The 20,037-nt window shown below is 32.6% G+C and overlaps 2 protein-coding genes across 2 annotated transcripts; both read right to left on the reverse strand.

Moving 5' to 3' along the window:
• Positions 1–2,003: 2,003 nt before the first annotated feature.
• On the reverse strand, positions 2,004–4,813 carry LOC108344743 (probable aldo-keto reductase 1). The gene is made up of 7 exons (XM_017583222.2): positions 4,660–4,813; positions 4,214–4,381; positions 3,614–3,814; positions 3,354–3,526; positions 2,905–3,001; positions 2,566–2,719; positions 2,004–2,398 (listed from the first exon to the last, which is right to left on the reverse strand). Exons 1-7 carry the CDS (start codon positions 4,711–4,713, stop codon positions 2,211–2,213), a joined length of 1,035 nt encoding a protein of 344 aa, XP_017438711.1. The 5' UTR covers positions 4,714–4,813; the 3' UTR covers positions 2,004–2,210.
• A 1,448-nt stretch (positions 4,814–6,261) lies between these two features.
• LOC108344697 (probable aldo-keto reductase 1) lies at positions 6,262–10,992 on the reverse strand. Its single transcript, XM_017583153.2, has 8 exons — positions 10,974–10,992; positions 8,669–8,755; positions 8,390–8,557; positions 8,098–8,301; positions 7,796–7,968; positions 7,529–7,625; positions 6,883–7,039; positions 6,262–6,740 (listed from the first exon to the last, which is right to left on the reverse strand). The coding sequence occupies exons 2-8, from the start codon at positions 8,726–8,728 to the stop codon at positions 6,547–6,549; spliced, it is 1,053 nt and encodes a 350-aa protein (XP_017438642.1). The 5' UTR covers positions 8,729–8,755; positions 10,974–10,992; the 3' UTR covers positions 6,262–6,546.
• Between the last annotated feature and the right edge of the window lie 9,045 nt (positions 10,993–20,037).

Raw genomic sequence — 20,037 nt, forward strand, 5'->3', positions numbered from 1 at the left:
TACCAAGGGTAATATATAATTTTACAAAAAATCATTATTTTTTTCTCAAAACTAAAAATGATGTATATTTTATATAAAGTAGACCCGATTGATCTCTCATTCAACTCTTTGTTAATAATATAAGTTTTGTTCAAGTTGTAGAAAATATTGAGCAGGTCCAAACACATAAAATTTGGTTAATTTGAATTAATTCTTTTAAATCCAATTCAAACAAACCATAAACTCTCTTTATATATATATATATATATATATATATATATATATATATATATATATATATATGAAAATGGTGAAAAATCACAAATTTTCGAAACATTGTTCAAACTTCATAATCCAGGAAAAATTACTGTATAGAAATTTTTTTAAGATGTCTCATTACCATAAATATCCTATAAAAATTAAGAATACTACATAAAAAAAGATCATCACCGGGTTGATGACCAGATAGAGCCATGGCACCAAACTTTTTGGAAATTAAATAAACGAGTTATTATACGGATATGATTAATAATTTCTTTTAACTTTGAATTTAGAAAATCAATCATTTTTAAGTTTTTAATTTACTATCTAAAATCCATAAATAACTAGATTGATCATGATAACACTGTTAGAATATAGTAAAATCAATGGTTGAAAGTGTAATAACGATATAGTCTAATTTGATCATATTATATATTAAGAATGACGTTCTATATAATGTTATATGACTGTTTAAAAAATCATTTAATTTATTTTAAATAATCAAATAACTAGCCTATTTTATATTCTTGATGATGCAATATAATCACACAATTAATATTTATTTTTCATAGCTTCATTTTAATCTTTATTTTTTTCCTGTTTCGATTATAAATTTTGGCATAATAAGAGATATCTTACGCAATATGTATTTAGGGCGAATCTTAACTGTGCTTGAGAGGAGTTTTACTCCATATTATTTTGAGTGCATCACATTTTTTTTTAAAATAACACTTTAATAATCTTGTTGATATATTTTAAAAATATATTCTGATAATTTTGGCTTATAGGATAAAGAATCAAATAAATTTGAATTACTCTAAAACTTTTTAGTATGAAAGAAGCTTTCAATCTAACATTATGATATAAGAACTAATTTTCAAATAGTAGTTGGAAATTGAATAGAAAACTGGAGACCCCAAAATGATAAAAGAATTTTCTTAACAACTATTTTTTTTCCTATAAAATTAAGAATTTATATATATTTATATTCCTATACTATTATATACAGGAAATTTTCATTATTGGTGTACACATTTTCTTTCCACTTTTATTCTTTAAATAACTATTTTTTAAATAAAGTAATTACTTTACTGAAGTAATAATTTTTTAAATTTAATTGTTCTTTTATTTACTCTTTTTTAAATTTTAAACTTTTTAAAACTGGTATAAATTTTTATAATAAAATTATGAAGATTATTTATATTTAATTTATATTATAGTAATAATAGTTTTATTATTTTTTATTATTATAAAAAAAATAGACACACTATTATATTACGCAGGTACTTATCATTATGCATTTGTTTTAAGGTGTACTAACAAAAAGAATCTCCATTATGACAAACATTAAAAAGAAAAAGAAATAAGACAAAAACAGAGAAAAAAATTAATCACTAAAATGATTCATTTTAATCATATTTCAAATATTATACTTCATAAATAATAACATCTTAAATTTACTCATTCCATTTTCTGATGATATATTTTAAAAGATAAATTAATTTGTATTTTCTGTTTACCAAAAAAAGAACATAAACTAATTGAGTTGATAATATCTTTACTTTGTAGGTTTACACTAAATGCATTGTATTTTCCTTTAATTATCCATTATCCCTTTATCTAAAAATTATTCATCAACATTTTTCTTTTAAATTAATTTAAATTCATCAAATTTTAATTTTCTATTATTTTTAACTAAGAACAAATTTATAATCTTCAATTTCTATTTATTAAAATTTGTTTTAATTAAGCCATCTTTCAAATTCATTTTTCCAAATTAATCTTTCAATTAAATACACAGCATAAATCAAAACTTTAACCAACCAAATTGTCTAAAAGGTATCATCCGAGACATAAGCTACATTACTGATATTTTAATAGCTAGCTCATATCAGCCTTATTACCCTCAATTCATATATGCCTTGGTTATGTGGATTCTCTTACTGAAGGTGCAGTCCAGTGCTTCAGGTTCAGACTTTTGAATCTTTTGGAGGTGTATTAGCAAATTTATAGGAATACTGATCCGCTCCCGTTAGGTATCTAACACCTGCTACATCACTGATGGGAACCGCCTCAGAAATTTCTCTCAGGTCCTCTTCTGACAGTTTCACTGCTAAGGCTCCCAGATTTTGATCCAGATTTTTAATCTTAGTTGTTCCTGTAAAGATACCAAGAAACTGATGAAGAAACAATCATACACCTAGCCACAAAATATACATGAACACTGAACATATTTGTGCTTCAAAATGCTTCGGACATAACAGTTCAAACTTTTCAAAATACTCTATGGAATCCTCAATATCTATCAGATAGTTTGTCACTCACCAGGGATAGGAACAACATTCTCTCCTTGCTGGAGAACCCATGCTAGTGCCAACTGAGCAGGAGTAGCCTGATGCTTCTTTGCAAGACTTTCAATTCGTTCATATATATTCTTATTCTTTTCCAGATTCTCTGCTTGGAAACGTGGATGTGTTTTCTGATAAGTTAAATAATAGCCATCAGAAAACAATATAATATCTTTCTTCTTTTAAAAAGAAGTAAGTTAAATTCAATAACATGTATTTGCAATGAAGAAGATTTTTCGTCACATCTTAACAATTCTATCCCCCACGATATACAGCAGAACACACATGAAACTGCAAATGCTAAAATAACATATACCAGGTTGCTAAATGCAGACACATTTTCCAGAATTCCTTTTCCCCCAAAAAAGCCACGACCCAGAGGACTATATGGTACAATTCCAATATTAAGTTCCCTGTACCAATAGAAACATTAGATTAACACAAAAATTCAGCCAGCACATTCTCCATAACTAAGCAATTTTCTTTATCATCCTTCACACTGTTATTGTTTTCAGGAATTTAATGTAGGCGTGGAACGAAAGAAAGTCGGTATTTGTATTTAATGATGTACAAAAAAAAAATTATGATAGATAAAATAATAATTATAACAAAATGAAAGTACTAATAATGATGGTAATAAATAAAAGATTTCACTCTGCCCTCTCTTCCTCTTTCTTTCTTTTTTCCATTTTTTTCACTAACTCAGATCCCAGATCACATGCAAGAGTTCCAGCGCCATGAAGTTAAAAAGAAAATGGAAGTAACCTGCAGAGTGGGATTATCTCTTCCTCAACGTCACGAGTCCACAGAGACCACTCCAGTTGCACAGCTGTGATGGGATGAACTGCGTGCGCTCTCCTTATAGTATCCGGACTCGCTTCAGATAACCCAATATACTTCACTTTACCCTCTTCCACCAGTTTCTTAAGTTCACCCACCTAAAATATAACAAACTATTTGATTACATAATGTGTTGTATATCAGCAAAATCATAGATAGATTTCTGAAAGGAAGAAATCATTAACTGTATCCTCTATAGGTGTAGATTGGTCCACTCTGTGCTGATAATAGAGATCAATGTAATCAACACCAAGACGCTTCAAGCTAGCTTCACAGCATGACCGCACATATTCCGGCGAACCCTTGATCTCAACCCTAGACTCTGTTTTCAGAATACCAAATTTCGTGGCTATCTGGATCTTTTCTCTGGGTAACTGCTTCAAAGCCTGTTCCAACAAAATCCCAAAAAAGAAAATGAAAAACACAACTACTGATTATAAAGGAAAATTTCCAGTCATATTTATACTTCAGTCCATTCTAACAAAAGTTTTCCTCCATAGACACACTAAAGATCACGATTCAATAATCTTCCTTCTAGAACCTTCCAAACCTGACAATTACACATATTATAATTAATCTCGATATTTTGGTATTAAGAATATTATTTATGATTAATTATATCATAGAGATTCAAACTTTTAGACAAGAATTTTCTTTATCTAAACAACAAGGTTCTATAAACCATACTGATTGGTTTGCTAAAACAGGAAAATGGTTAATCAGCAAATAGAAGGAAAAGACAAGTAAACCTAATTCTACTACTACAGACAATAAACTAATGGTACCTTTCCAACCAAAACTTCATTGGCATTAGCTCCATAAACATCAGCTGTATCAAAAAAGGTAATTCCCTTACTGAACGCATACTTGATAATAGAAATGCCATCCTCTTCTGGGAGAGGCTCATTGTACGATCCAGACAGGCCCATGCATCCGAATCCCAATTTTGAAACCTACAATATAAAAAAAAAAATAGATTAAGTCTAAATCCAACTTTCAAAATCATGCTTATAAGGTGAGAGGTTACCTACTGATTTACATATTTGTGGGTGCATACAATACTTAAATCTTAATATCAGTTTTACAAAATGAGTTTAATCCTATTCAACCTTAAGAAACTTTGTAAAGTAAGATTTATCCTCCTTCTATCCTGAAAATTAACCTCTAATCAATCTGAAATCCCTAATCATAACGAATATTATCAGAGAAGTATATTAGAGATTGCTAGTACCTCAAAACCTTGAGTTCCAAGTTTAACTCTTTGAATGTGTTCCAAATGCTCCATTCTGGTTTGTTTGGTGATTCGGATATGGCTCAATCACACTATGTTTTATTCCATTCCTTAACCTTTAGGAGTAAAGCTATTATATAGGAATCAAGGGTTTATCCACTTCGTCATTCAGTGCGTCATTCATCACCTTTTCTTTTGCGAAAAAATTATGACATTTGATTTGATTGTTTTTTTTTAAAATATATGATAAAAAGTAAATTTATAATTAGATAATATAAAAAAATTAATAAAAGAACAGTGGATAATAAGATGTAAAGGACACATTAGAGTCCTTCCACTTGTCCTATTCATATTCGCTTACCTCTCTTTTTAATAATATAAAATAATTTCTCAGTTCATCCTAAACCTGTGGATCTTGCTTATAATTCTTTAACAAAAATATAAATATTTTTTTCATAAAAAAAGTACTACTAACTTTTTTATTACCAACTATCAGTAAAATCCACGCATTTACGGAGATCTAATTATAAATTAATATTTGTATCTCCTTAAATAATGGGATAAAATTGTCTGTAATGATAAGACAATAAAGTCCACAGTCATGGATGTGTTTGATGAGGTCAACAAAATCCAAACCAAATGGATCGTTGAAAGAACAACTATAAATTATGAAAGCACAGGAAGAAAAAACCTAAGAACATTGGCTGATCAGATCAATTTTTTTTATATATATTTCCATGTTAATAATAATCCTAGTTAGTACTGTATAGTGGCAGATTTACAACCTATAGAAATTAAAAGAAAAAGATATTATGAAAATTGTTATAATTAATTATCAATTAAAATATTATATTAATAAAATAATAAATAAAAACAATACCATACAATAATAAATTCATTTATGTTAGAGAACCTATTAGAATTGACCGACTGAGACTTCCATCTCGTTTCATAATTATTTTATAAGTAGTTGCAGTTGTGCCCACATGATAACTCACATGAGAAAGAAAACAAAGAACAAAGTAAAAAATAAATAAATAAAAGGTTAATGTTTGCTTCGGGTATTCGAATTTAACTTAATTTTTCAAGTTCAAGACGAAAAAGTATTTTAACTGAAATATTATACTATTTTATCAAAATTAAACTGAATTATATATTAAGTTAAAATTTTAAAAATTAAGCTATTACAGTAAAATAGTTTGGTGTATCATAGCTGACAAAATTAATACATAGGCATGTTGAAGGCTTAGGTCATATTGTTATCTGAATTAATTAGTTTTTCCAGAAGTTTTGAAACTGCTGAAATAACCCTTTATGTTCATCATTCTCTTACTCTTTTTTTTGTTTTTTTTTTGTTTTTTTTTTCTAGCATATATTTTTATTAATGGTTACGAAGAATATAACAGTTTATTTACTTATTTTAATATAGAAATAATTAACGATGTAAATACTTTATTTCAGTATAAAACTCAACTCCAACATAGTTTCCAGCTGAAATTAACTTTTAGATACACATGGTTAAAAATATAATCTGATTATATTAAGTAAGATGATATTATAATTTGATTATATCAAATAAGAAACCATCTTAACACATTTGGCTCCATAAAACATGAGTTAAACCCTCACATTTAAATAACTGTATCCATACCATAACAATCAGAACTTTCGTTTTCTTCATCATCAGCTAGTACTTCAAAATAAAACCTTTAATCACCCAACCATCAAGTGTCCATAGTTGAGTTAGGCTATTATTATGCATATTGCTGAAAAAAAAAACTCACAACATATCATACTCTTGTGTACTGCATCTGCATAATGCATTTGAATCTTATAATAGTACTAGTTTTTGCATCTTATGCAAACTGAAAAGGATTTATTGTGCCCTTAAGTTGAGATGCTCTGATTTATTGGAGGTGTGTCTGCAAATTTCCAAGAATCTTTATCATATTCAAAGAAGTATCGAGATCCTGCTACATCATCTATGGGAACAGCCTCAGAAATTTCTCTCAAGTCACTTTCTGTCAATTTCAGTGATAATGCACCGATGTTCTGATCAAGGTTCTTAATCTTAGTTGTTCCTGTAAAAGTTAAGTCAAAGTTGTATATTTGTGGTGAGCAATATGTTATCATAATTGAATAAAACAAAAGCAGAATCCTGAATCCTTAAGATGTTTTGTCAGTTCCTCTATTTTGAAAAGGTGAACATATTTTGTCACTCACCAGGAATAGGAACAACATCGTTGCCTTGGTGGAGTACCCAAGCTAAGGCCAATTGGGGAGGAGTGCAGTGGTGTTTCTTAGCAAGGCTTTCTATTCTGTCATATATTAACTTGTTCTTTTCCATGTTCTCTGATTTGAAGCGAGGATGATATGTAGTCTGCCAATTGAAATTACTAGCCATCAGACAACCAGATCTCTTCTGCATTTTTTTCTTTTCATTATGCAGTCCAACTTTTTCACTAGCTTTTATCAGGTAAAGTAACATGTATGGTACCTTCCATCATCACTTTTCATTCACACAAGTATTTTCAATTTGAATAATACATAGCAATTACAAAACAAATCTAGTATAGGTTCAAGTTGAAGGATTCATTGTTACTATTTCCAACTTTTCACATCCAAAAATTTTAACAATATCTGTTGGAAACTAAAGATAAAACTAATTCACAATACACAAGTAGATGTAAATCTCATCTTACAAATCAATTTTGTAAGATTGAGTTAGATTTAAAGTCTACTTCTTAATATATGATATTAGAAGTATAAATTAGAATCTATCTTAACAAAATTTAATGTTTATTAATGTTTAAAGTTCCTTCTTAAGAATATCCTATAGAAATTCACTAGTATACGAAAAGTATTGTACCAGGGCGTTATTTACAGGCATGTTTTCCAGAACTCCTTTGCCACCAAAAAAGCCTCGCCCCAGAGGGCTGTATGGTACAATTCCAATGCCAAGTTCCCTGTATCAACAACATAAACATGTAACCAGCAGATCAACTTTTTTTTAATGTATTTTTCTACCATCTTTTCTAGTAACTCTTAGTTAAATAGAGGATAAAAATTTAGTTAAGAAACAGATATGAGAATTGTCTCAACATTCCAGTGATCTTGGAGAAGAAGTTGAACTAACCTACAGAGAGGAACTATCTCCTCCTCAATATCACGAGTCCAAAGGGACCACTCTATTTGCAAAGCTGTGATGGGATGAACAGCATGTGCTCTTCTTATAGTATCAGGACTAGCTTCAGATAACCCTATGTACCTCACTTTTCCCTCTTCCACCAGCTTTTTTAGCTCACCTACCTACAATTGACAATATGTAACTTTTGTCTTTTGAGATGAATCACACAAAGACAGAACAGAACATGTAGTACGAAGTATATAATAAGTTTTAAGACATAAAAAAGGTGTATCAGAAGAAGGAATCTGAACCGTTTCTTCTATGGCTACTGTTTGGTCGACTCTGTGCTGATAATAGAGATCAACGTATTCAACATCAAGACGTTTCAAGCTAGCTTCACAAGCCGATCGCACGTACTCCGGTGTACCTTTGACTTGTACATTAGGAAAATTCATTCCTGCTATTCCAAATTTCGTCGCCAGTTGAACTTTTTCTCTGGGTAACTGCTTCAAAGCCTGTTCAATAGAATCAAATAATGAAACACTGAGAAAGTGATCTTACCTAGTTGAAGTGTAAGAGAAAGGGTGAGAAAAAAATGGTTACTTTTCCGATCAAAACTTCGTTAGCCTTGGCCCCATAAATATCAGCAGTATCAAAGAAAGTAATTCCGTGATCGAATGCATACTTAATAAGAGATATGCCTTCATCATCAGAAACAGGATCAGTATAGGCTCCACTGATGTTCATGCATCCCAACCCCAACTTTGATACCTTTTGACAGATAACAGAAGATTCAGTATCATAAAAAATCGTTGATGTTTTTCAACAATTAGGGTTATAGTTTCCTTATGTGTAATCATAATATGATATATATGATACTACCTCAAGACCTTGAGTTCCAAGTTTGACTCTAGGAATCTCCACACTCTTCTCTTCTGCCATTTTCTTCGTCCTTCCTATTGCTGGATACTATAAACGCACATATTTATACTGTTAATATGTTGTTGGTGGTAGATTTTTTTTAATACCATTATTGAAGGTGTTCTCTAAGTTGTAGTGTTTTTATTGGCAGGTATTTTTAGAGAAATAATAAGAATAATAATAGGGTCATTTTATATTTATTTGACATATAATATAAGATAAAATAATTATAATAAATATAAAAAAATTATATAGATTAAAAGAATTATTTTTTGAAATGATAATAGATAATGTAACATCCCAAAAATTTACACTTTAAAAATTTCAAAATTTAAATATTGTAATAATACATTTCCGGTAACACCCCGTAATCTCACACTTAAATCTATACATATGTTTTAAGCTCAGATTTAACTGCAAATATAACATTAAATCCTTCTAATTGTTCTTCCATTTCTTTCTTCATTTGCACGGGATCACGCGACAATCCTCCATCTGCTCCCGTATAACGAATTATACGATCATCGCACAGATAAGATTTTCCGGCACAAATAAACAAGTAAGGGTGAGCTAACATGCAACACATCATTTATAAAACATGCATAATTGCTTTGATATAAACATCATCTAATATTTATGTCAGACATCCTCATACCATCATACCACAATTCCTATAAGACACTTATCCCATCATCCCCAATAAACGTCACAATACCCAATAGACACTCATCCGGATGATACGTTGATGAGCGATCACGGGAGGTTATGCACTTGTGATGACTTCTACTTTTTCTTACAAATACACTTCCAAAATACTTCATACCATTCACAAGGTTAGTCCCCTCACTATGTCCAAAACCGGCACATAGACCAGGACCTCCTGCTCCTCTCACCACATAATTCATCCTTCTCTACTTGAGACTGAATGATTATTAGAGTATCAAGATAACCTTAGACTACAGGACCCTCAACATCAACATATACACTAATACCATAACATTACAGAATCTCTCCATGAGATTCATACCATACTCATATTCTTCAACTCACATTATACCATTACAAAATCTCCCCATAATACTCATATCATGATCAGATGCATAAATTCAATTGCAATATAATAAAATACAATCATCACAATTATAATTCATAATTTCATATTTACCACAATAACATGAATCCATCAGACATTTCCATTCCAACCAGATATATTGCACAATAATTTAACAGTACAAAATCTATTAATAGGATTTAAGTTAAAAACTTGTCGAGTAAACTTCCAGGAAAGAGAGGTACGTCACGATGGACAACTTAAGCACCAAGTCTTTCCTTAGCCAAAGTGTTCCTCAACTAGTTTTTAACAAATTTCTTATTTACAGATTCAAAACAACATCATATAAAATTTACACCGAATTTCAATATAGATAAAAAAAACAGAGATTAAGCAATATTGAGATCCCTAAGAAGATACGAAATTAATATCTCTAAATCTGCAACTCCGATTTCAAATCTGAACGGTCAAAATAATTCACTATGTCTTAGAAACTACATATTAAAATTTCAGGTTAATCCAACGGTTAAATAGATAGATATTGAGGTTTTACCGAGGTAACTCAGGTGCAGAATTTTAAGTGGTTTTCGGTTATACTCAAAATGTGGAACTAATTTCTCTAAGCAAAGACATTTAATTACAAATCTGAACGGTCAAGATGACTTAATATGTCTTATGAACTACATACTAAAGTTTGGGCTCAATCTAACGGTTAAATTAGGCATAATTTATATTTTACCGAGAGGACTCAGTAACAAAACTGCAGGGGTAATTAATTTACTCAAACATGCAGGATTTATTTCTCCAAGTACAGACTTCCAATTACAAATCCGAACGGTCAAAGTGTAGTAATATATCTTAGGGAGCATATAGTAAATTTTAAGGTTGATCTAACGGTTAAATAGGTCAGGATCTAGCTTTTACCGAGAGGACTCAGTAACAAAACTACAGGGCTAATCACTCAAACATGCAGAATTTATTTCTCCAAGTACAGACTTCCAATTACAAATCCGAACGGTCAAAGTGTAGTAATATATCTTAGGGATCATATATCAAACTTTCATGTTGATCTAACGGGTAAATAAGTCAGGATCTAGATTTTACCGAGAGGACTCAGTAACAAAACTACAATTTCAACCCAAACAATATAGTAACACATAGATCAGCACATGTAATGTTCATACAACCCATAGAAAAGGACCTAGCTCCCCTTACCTTGGTGGTTATAAGCACAACACTTGAAAATGCCCACAGCACAAGAACTCAATCCAAACCCGGTCCAAACGAAAATACGATCGGTTCAAAAGGAAGCCTTCAGTGTGGTGAACGTCTGAGCACCTTCCAACCCAAGATTGAACAGTTCATAGAGCTGGAAATTTAGAGAGAAGCCAGAGAATTTTTTGGTGAAGTTTAGAGAGAGAAAGGGTGTTGGTAGGAAAATGGGGTTCTTCTCTGGATCCTTACATTCTCCCCAACAACAAAAATTTTCGTCCTCGAAAATTAAACTTACCAGTGAATAGGTGAGGATATGACTCTCTCATTTCTTCCTCTAACTCCAGGTAGAGTCGTCTGTTATACCATTCCAGATGACCTTGACTCGTTTGACAGTTCTTCCTCTAAGTTGTTTGTTTTGGCTCTCCTCAATCCTTACTGGTTGCGCTTCAACTGAAAAATCCTCTCTAACTTGCACATTCTCAACTTCAAGCACATGAGAAGGATCAGACACGTATTTTCTCAGTTGATATACATGGAACACCAGATGCAAGTTTGCTAACTGGGGCGACATGACTATCTCATAAGCTACCGGTCTTATACGTCGTAGGATCTGATACAGACCAAGATACCTAGGAGATAGTTTCCTAGCACGAATGACTCTTCCTACACCAGTAGTAGGAGTCACTCGAAGGAACACATGATCCCCAACGGAAAACTCCAACGGTTTTCGCCTCCGATCAGCATAAGACTTTTGCCTATTCTGAGATGCCCGCATCCTCTCTTGTATAAGCTTCACTTTTCTGTAGTCTGCTGAACTATCTCTGGTCCCGTCAACACTGCTTCTTCATCCTAAAACCAACAAAGAGGTGTTCTACAACGTCTTCCATACAAAGCCTCAAATGGTGCCATGCCGATACTACCATGGTAGTTGTTATTATAGGTGAATTCCACCAAGGGTAATACCTCATCCCAAATTTCCAAGTGATCCAAGATACAAGTTCTCAACAAATCTTTAAGTGACTGGATCGTCCTTTCGGACTGTCCATCTGTCTGGGGATGATAAGCCGAGCTCATATGTAGTCTGCTTCCCATCTCACTCTGAAGGGTTTGCCAGAACTTGGATGTGAACCTCGGGTCTCTATCTGATACAATACTCGAAAGCATCCCATGTAACCTCACTATTTCCTTAACATACAGTTGCGCCAGTTTCGATGTAGACATTCTCATGTTGATTGTTAAGAAATGAGCATCCTTGGTCAACTGATATACAATCACCCATATAGCATCATGACTTCGCACCGTGCGGGTAATTGGGTGACGAAATCCATGGATATGCTATCACATTTCCACTCCGGGATATCCAACGGCTACAGTAAACCTCCAGGCCTTCGACGCTCCACCTTAGCTTTCTGACACGTTAAGCAAGAAGCGACAAATTGGGCCACATCCCTCTTCATTCCAGACCACCAAAAAGACTCCGCATTATTTTTCTAATTTACAGTCTCGAGTAGTATAAATCAAAATCCTGCTCCGTTGCAACAACAAAACAAGGTGAACACTCCACCTGCACCCATTCAAATTGTCAGCCTGAACCATAAGCAATTCTTGATCCACTAGCCTGCACTCATACTTAGATTTGTAACCTCTTCGACTTGAGATTACTAACTTGATTAGTATCAAGCCAACTGATGATGCATCTCAAGCTAGGATTGTCCAAACTATGCTTTCTCAACCATTTTGAGAAACCGACTATAACTCAAAATCATAGCTCAAATTTTCTCTTTCGCCAACTGACCCACTCTTCCTGTAAAAAAACCATTAATAGTTCCTCACTTTAAAGTCGATCATGTAGCTTGAAACCGTAGGCTTACTCATCTTATCTGCCTGATACCTGTTTCTTCCATACCTAAACTCACTTCTGACTCTTAAAGATTTCCAAACCCTCCCAACTCATTCTCATATAACAACACCAATATTATTTCAAAGAACTCGTCCCTCACAAACCACCAATCCACCATTATGAAAGCTCTTCATGAATGCCTATTACTGACAATAACATGCTCACCATCATCCACTACGCTACTCTGATCCTCAAACTCCCTTACTCACTAGTCGAATCAAGGGACACTTCCCTTATGACTGCTGGAACCAGAAAAATGTTCACCCATGAAGAACCTTCTTCAAAACTTCAATGACCTCACAAAAACCTTGAGAAATCTTCTCTTCTCCACTTATCTTCATTAAACTCTATTTGACTTTACAATCCCTAATCTACACATTTTTAACTTGATCCGCTTTTGATATATAATCATTTATTCTCCTTAAACTCAACACTTCTTTTTAAAACCATAACCACACCTGATGAAAACTGACTTTACCACCACATGCAGCTTCATAACTATGAATGTCTCAACCAACCCATACTCTGATCATTCACAATGCCCTCTTTCACCACTTATACTGTAACCACCCTTTACCAACTGTTCTAAAACCTTTTTCTTCTTCTTTCTTCCTCTATTGTGCTCTTAATTCTCTAATCTTATACTTTTCCTACCAAACCGACATTCTGAGGTACTTCTTCCTTCATCATTTGAAACCTTTCATCTTAGCCTAAGCTCAAACATTTCTTCTGCGTGAACTACTAATCTTGAAACATCCAACTAAACTTGACTCTGAATCATCCACTTGCTGATAAAACTTGATCATGTCCTTCAAATTTTTCACTTAATTTAAGATCCTTACAATACTTCATTCTTCTTCAAAGACCTTATGTTCTCTCAACTTGAAAATTATGCCTTATCTGACTGCCTCTCAAAATCTTCTTCTTTTACTTCCTTTTTTGATACTTATTCCCCTTAGTCCACTTTAGAATTTCCTATTCCTTTCTTAACTTGAACTTTAGGCCATCCACCACTTTCTTATTCAGATTCCAACCATCACTGATACATCGATCCATGTTACCAATCTCACACAATGCCACTCCGCTTCTTACCAACACTTCCCTTTCTTCTGACTTCTAACGTAACTGATATACTAAACCAAACTGATTTCTCAAACCTTGCTACATCCATGCTTATCCAAAGCTTCTCTTAATCTAGCCTTTGAACTCAACCCCTTCTTGTGAAACGTACGATATATGACCTTCTGACTTTGTTCTTGAAAACTTCTTCACCCAAATCATTACTTCTAAACTCCAATATCTTCACTCGTCCTTTAAAGCCTAAACTTTTAGTCTTCTACTCCTTATCTTCGAGGCAAGAATTTGTCTCAAAGGCTTAAACCAATTCTAATAAAGGTATACAACTCAAGTTGTCCTTGATTATGCATTCCTCTACTACTATAGAGCACATTATGTTACCAATAAGGAGTATTGGTAAATCTTGAAGAAATTTGTTTTGATGATGCTGCAAGAAGTTTTAGTTGAAGAAGATATTAGAATTAGTTAAAAGCAATTTGTAGAAATTAAATGTAGTAGGAAATTCTTGTAAACTTTGTAAACTTGCATTTTTAACTGCAATAATCGATTATGGAATGGCAATAATCGATTATCACAGAGTCATACAGGAATAATCGATTATCACATCATATAATCGATTATCACTTTTTTGTAAACCCCATAACGGACACAAATAATCGATTATCACTTTTGATAATCGATTATCAGTGGCAGTTGGGAGATGTCTTTTCTGTTTTTGACCCTGCACAAAACTAGGCTTATAAATAGAGGTCTTCACAGCTCTTAGAAAGAACTTTTCAATTGAGAGTATTAGAGCTTTGTGCCTAAGGGAAGCTCTCTGTGAGTGAAAAGGATCTATGCCATTTTGAGAATACAGTTTGTCTGAGGAAGTTCTCAAAGTGATAGAGTGCTCTTGCCTGGTCTTGTGAATAGGAGAAGCTCGCGTTTTGTGTGTCAAAGGTCGGAGCGGTTCTCTTCAAGTTGGCTGAGCAGGTTCTTCCGTTCGTTTGTCGAAGGAAGGTGTTTTCTATTCTTTGCTTATTTTGATTATCTGATTGTAATCTGCAAACTATATTTTTAGTGAAAAAGGTTAATCACTATTTATAGTGATTAACGACTGGACGTAGAATCTTTTGATTCGAACCAGGATAAAAATTCTGTGTTGATTTTCTTGATCCCTAAAACTCTTAGCACATCAACTGTTTGATAAAAGTTCGCTAAGAAAATCAATTTTTGAAACCGACTATTTTAACTTGTGTTGTGATCGTTACACGCTTTCCGCTATCTATATTTTATTCCGCAGCGCAACTCTATAACGGTACCGATTGTTCCAACAATTGGTATCAGAGCTTGCTTTGATAGTTTTTCAAATTTATTCGAAAATGGGCAGTCATTACCAAGTTTATGCTGAGGGTGCTTCTATTGATAGACCTCCTTTGTTTACAGGGGAAAATTATGCGTTTTGGAAAATAATAATGCAAATATTTTTAGAGTCAATTGAAAGAGGCATCTGGGAAGCCGTACAAAATGGTCCATATATTCCTAAAAATACAGTTGATGGTGTGGAAGTAGAAAAATCATATTTTGACTGGACTGTTGAGGAAAATAGAAGAGCCCAATTTGATATTAAGGCTCGGAATATAATTTTATCTGCACTAACCATTGATGATTTTTTCAAAGTATCTGTTTATAAAAGTGCTCAGGAAATGTGGAAATTTTTAAGAGTCACTCATGATGAAGTATCGAATGTGGCTAAGTTGACTTGTTCGAACTCATGCTCTACATCAAACTCCTCAAGCTCAAGCGATTCTAATGAGAAAGAAAATCTATGCTTAATGGCCAGCAATGAATCATCTAAAAGCCAACTCTTGAAGAAAAAGAAGGACAATCAAGGCTCCTCATCAAGCTTTAAATGTTATGGATGTGGTGAAAAAGGCCATATAAAAGCCGTTTGTCCAATTATCAAGAAAATTCACAAAAAGAAGAAGGTCCACATTTCTTGTGTTGATAATGACTCAAGTAGTTCAAGTGATTCTGTTGAAGAAGCAAACTTATGTTTGACAGCTAATGTTGATGACACTGCAAGCCAAGTAAGTTGTTCTAATTCTGAATCTAGTGAATTTGATTTGCAAAAAGCTTTTCTTGAATTGCTTGATGAATCTGAAAAATTGAATGTTGCTCATAAAAATTTGAAAAAGGAATTTAAAGAATTGCGAATTAAATATGAGAAGGCATTAGATGAGGAAGTAAGTTTGAGAAATAAAATTTGCAACTTGGAAATGAAAGAGTCTTCAAATGTTGAACATCCTGTTGAATGTCTTTCATGTAAGAGTCATATGCTTGATATTGATATTCTTGAAAATCTTCTTAAAGTTGCAACTGGAAATAATAATGTTGAAATGCCTATAACTGTTAAAAAGGTTTATAGAAACAAAAGTGTTTTTAAAAGTAAGAACCAAATTAAAAGAACTCGTAGGGTATGGGTTGAAAAAGGAACTGTGTCTTATAGAAACCCAAATGTTGTCACATGCTTTTATTGTATGAAAAAGGGGCACACTTCGAACAAATGTAGATTTAAACATTTTGATGTTCCAAATGGAAAATATGCTTGGATTCCTGTTATAAAGTAAATTGTTTCTAACCTCAAAGGACCCAAATGAGATTATGGGGACCAAAACTCTATTGTTTTGTTTTGCAGGTTAATTTTTCAAAAGGAAAAGAAGACTCTTTGGTATCCTGGTATTTTTTAAAGAGCTTTGAAATAATTTATGAATGTTAGATGTGTCTTAGGTTGAAAATTTGGCCCAAATTTGTGTTTTTCGGAAATTAACGTAAATAATCGATTACCAAGGGTAATAATCGATTATCTCATCCTCAAAATTTGGATTTTGACAATTTGGCTCTCAAATAATCGATTATCTTAAGTCACAACGTAAAAAAAAAAAAAAAAAAAAAAAAAACCTTTTTTTAAAATTTTTTAAGGAATCTGTCTTTGATTTTTAAAGGGAATATTACTTTTAGGGGAGTAATTTTTAATGAATTAAAAGGACCCAAATTCTTTTTAAGTTAACAAATTTAGGGGGAGTATAAAGATTAGATGTTTTTCTAATTATGATAAAAAATGGGGAAATCTATTTTTGATTGACATATTATGGGATAACTGGTATTTATATAAGGGGGAGATATATGACTTTGTTAGATATCTTTTTTTATCTCTATTATGGATTAATTAATATTGTTTGTACTTCTTAATTAGAGTTGAATTTCTGTTGTTCTTATATTCCATGAGGTATTCTGTTCTTTCATGTTCTGAAATTTCAATTTTATTTCTGTTTTGAAATGCATCAATTCTTTTGTTGAGGGGGAGAAAATTTTGAGGGGGAGTTTTTTCCACTTTTTTACTTTTTGCTTATGATAAAAAAGGGGGAGAAAACTTCTAATTTAAGTAGTGCAGTTATTACTAACATGTTTGTAAGTATGAAATCTGTGCAGGAAATTAGAAATGCTTTTAACAAGAAGATATTTTTGATCATCATCAAAAAGGGGGAGATTGTTACCAATAAGGAGTATTGGTAAATCTTGAAGAAATTTGTTTTGATGATGCTGCAAGAAGTTTTAGTTGAAGAAGATATTAGAATTAGTTAAAAGCAATTTGTAGAAATTAAATGTAGTAGGAAATTCTTGTAAACTTTGTAAACTTGCATTTTTAACTGCAATAATCGATTATGGAATGGCAATAATCGATTATCACAGAGTCATACAGGAATAATCGATTATCACATCATATAATCGATTATCACTTTTTTGTAAACCCCATAACGGACACAAATAATCGATTATCACTTTTGATAATTGATTATCAGTGGCAGTTGGGAGATGTCTTTTCTGTTTTTGACCCTGCACAAAACTAGGCTTATAAATAGAGGTCTTCACAGCTCTTAGAAAGAACTTTTCAATTGAGAGTATTAGAGCTTTGTGCCTAAGGGAAGCTCTCTGTGAGTGAAAAGGATCTATGCCATTTTGAGAATACAGTTTGTCTGAGGAAGTTCTCAAAGTGATAGAGTGCTCTTGCCTGGTCTTGTGAATAGGAGAAGCTCGCGTTTTGTGTGTCAAAGGTCGGAGCGGTTCTCTTCAAGTTGGCTGAGCAGGTTCTTCCGTTCGTTTGTCGAAGGAAGGTGTTTTCTATTCTTTGCTTATTTTGATTATCTGATTGTAATCTGCAAACTATATTTTTAGTGAAAAAGGTTAATCACTATTTATAGTGATTAACGACTGGACGTAGAATCTTTTGATTCGAACCAGGATAAAAATTCTGTGTTGATTTTCTTGATCCCTAAAACTCTTAGCACATCAACTGTTTGATAAAAGTTCGCTAAGAAAATCAATTTTTGAAACCGACTATTTTAACTTGTGTTGTGATCGTTACACGCTTTCCGCTGTCTATATTTTATTCCGCTGCGCAACTCTATAACGGTACCGATTGTTCCAACACATTACACTACCACAAAAGCAAGAACAAGACAGGAATTACTACAGGAAACAACACTGAAACTCTAACTCTTTCTTAACTCTAACCTTCAGAATTAAGAAAGGAAAATCATCTATGGTAAAAGTCACGAGTGTGCACCCTCATTACTCTTATCAAGACGTTTTCTGTTCTCAAAACTTCTAGTTAGATACACACCTTACCATATAGACTCGGAGGAAATGGTAAATCATACCATTTACGCTCAATTCTTCACAGAGAAGACACGACAAACCCACAACACAGAGGTCATCCTAAGGACGAACTGCTCTGATACCATTAATGTAACATCCCAAAAATTCACACTTTAAAAATTTCAAAATTTAAATATTGTAATAATACATTTACGGTAACACCCCGTAATCTCACACTTAAATCTATACATATGTTTTAAGCTCAGATTTAACTGCAAATATAACATTAAATCCTTCTAATTGTTCTTCCATTTCTTTCTTCATTTGCACGGGATCACGCGACAATCCTCCATCTGCTCCCGTATAACGAATTATACGATCATCGCACAGATAAGATTTTCCGGCACAAACAAACAAGTAAGGGTGAGCTAACATGCAACACATCATTTATAAAACATGCATAATTGCTTTGATATAAACATCATCTAATATTTATGTCAGACATCCTCATACCATCATACCACAATTCCTATAAGACACTTATCCCACCATCCCCAATAAACGTCACAATACCCAATAGACACTCATCCGGATGATACGTTGATGAGCGGTCACGGGAGGTTATGCACTTGTGATGACTTCTACTTTTTCTTACAAATACACTTCCAAAATACTTCATACCATTCACAAGGTTAGTCCCCTCACTATGTCCAAAACCGACACATAGACCAGGACCTCCTGCTCCTCTCACCACATAATTCATCCTTCTCTACTTGAGACTGGATGATTATTAGAGTATCAAGATAACCTCAGACTACAAGACCCTCAACATCAACATATACACTAATACCATAACATTACAGAATCTCTCCATGAGATTCATACCATACTCATATTCTTCAACTCACATTATACCATTACAAAATCTCCCCATAATACTCATATCATGATCAGATGCATAAATTCAATTGCAATATAATAAAATACAATCATCACAATTATAATTCATAATTTCATATTTACCACAATAACATGAATCCATCAGACATTTCCATTCCAACCAGATATATTGCACAATAATTTAACAGTACAAAATCTGTTAATAGGATTTAAGTTAAAAACTTGTCGAGTAGACTTCCAGGAAAGAGAGGTACGTCACGATGGACAACTTAAACACCAAGTCTTTCCTTAGCCAAAGTGTTCCTCAACTAGTTTTTAACAAATTTCTTATTTACAGATTCAAAACAACATCATATAAAATTTACACCGAATTTCAATATAGATAAAAAAAACAGAGATTAAGCAATATTGAGATCCCTGAGAAGATACGACATTAATATCTCCAAATCTGCAACTCCAATTTCAAATCTGAACGGTCAAAATAATTCACTATGTCTTAGAAACTACATATTAAAATTTCAGGTTAATCCAACGGTTAACTAGATAGAT

This window comes from Vigna angularis, chromosome 6, assembly GCF_016808095.1.
Source record: "Vigna angularis cultivar LongXiaoDou No.4 chromosome 6, ASM1680809v1, whole genome shotgun sequence".
NCBI lineage: Eukaryota > Viridiplantae > Streptophyta > Magnoliopsida > Fabales > Fabaceae > Vigna > Vigna angularis.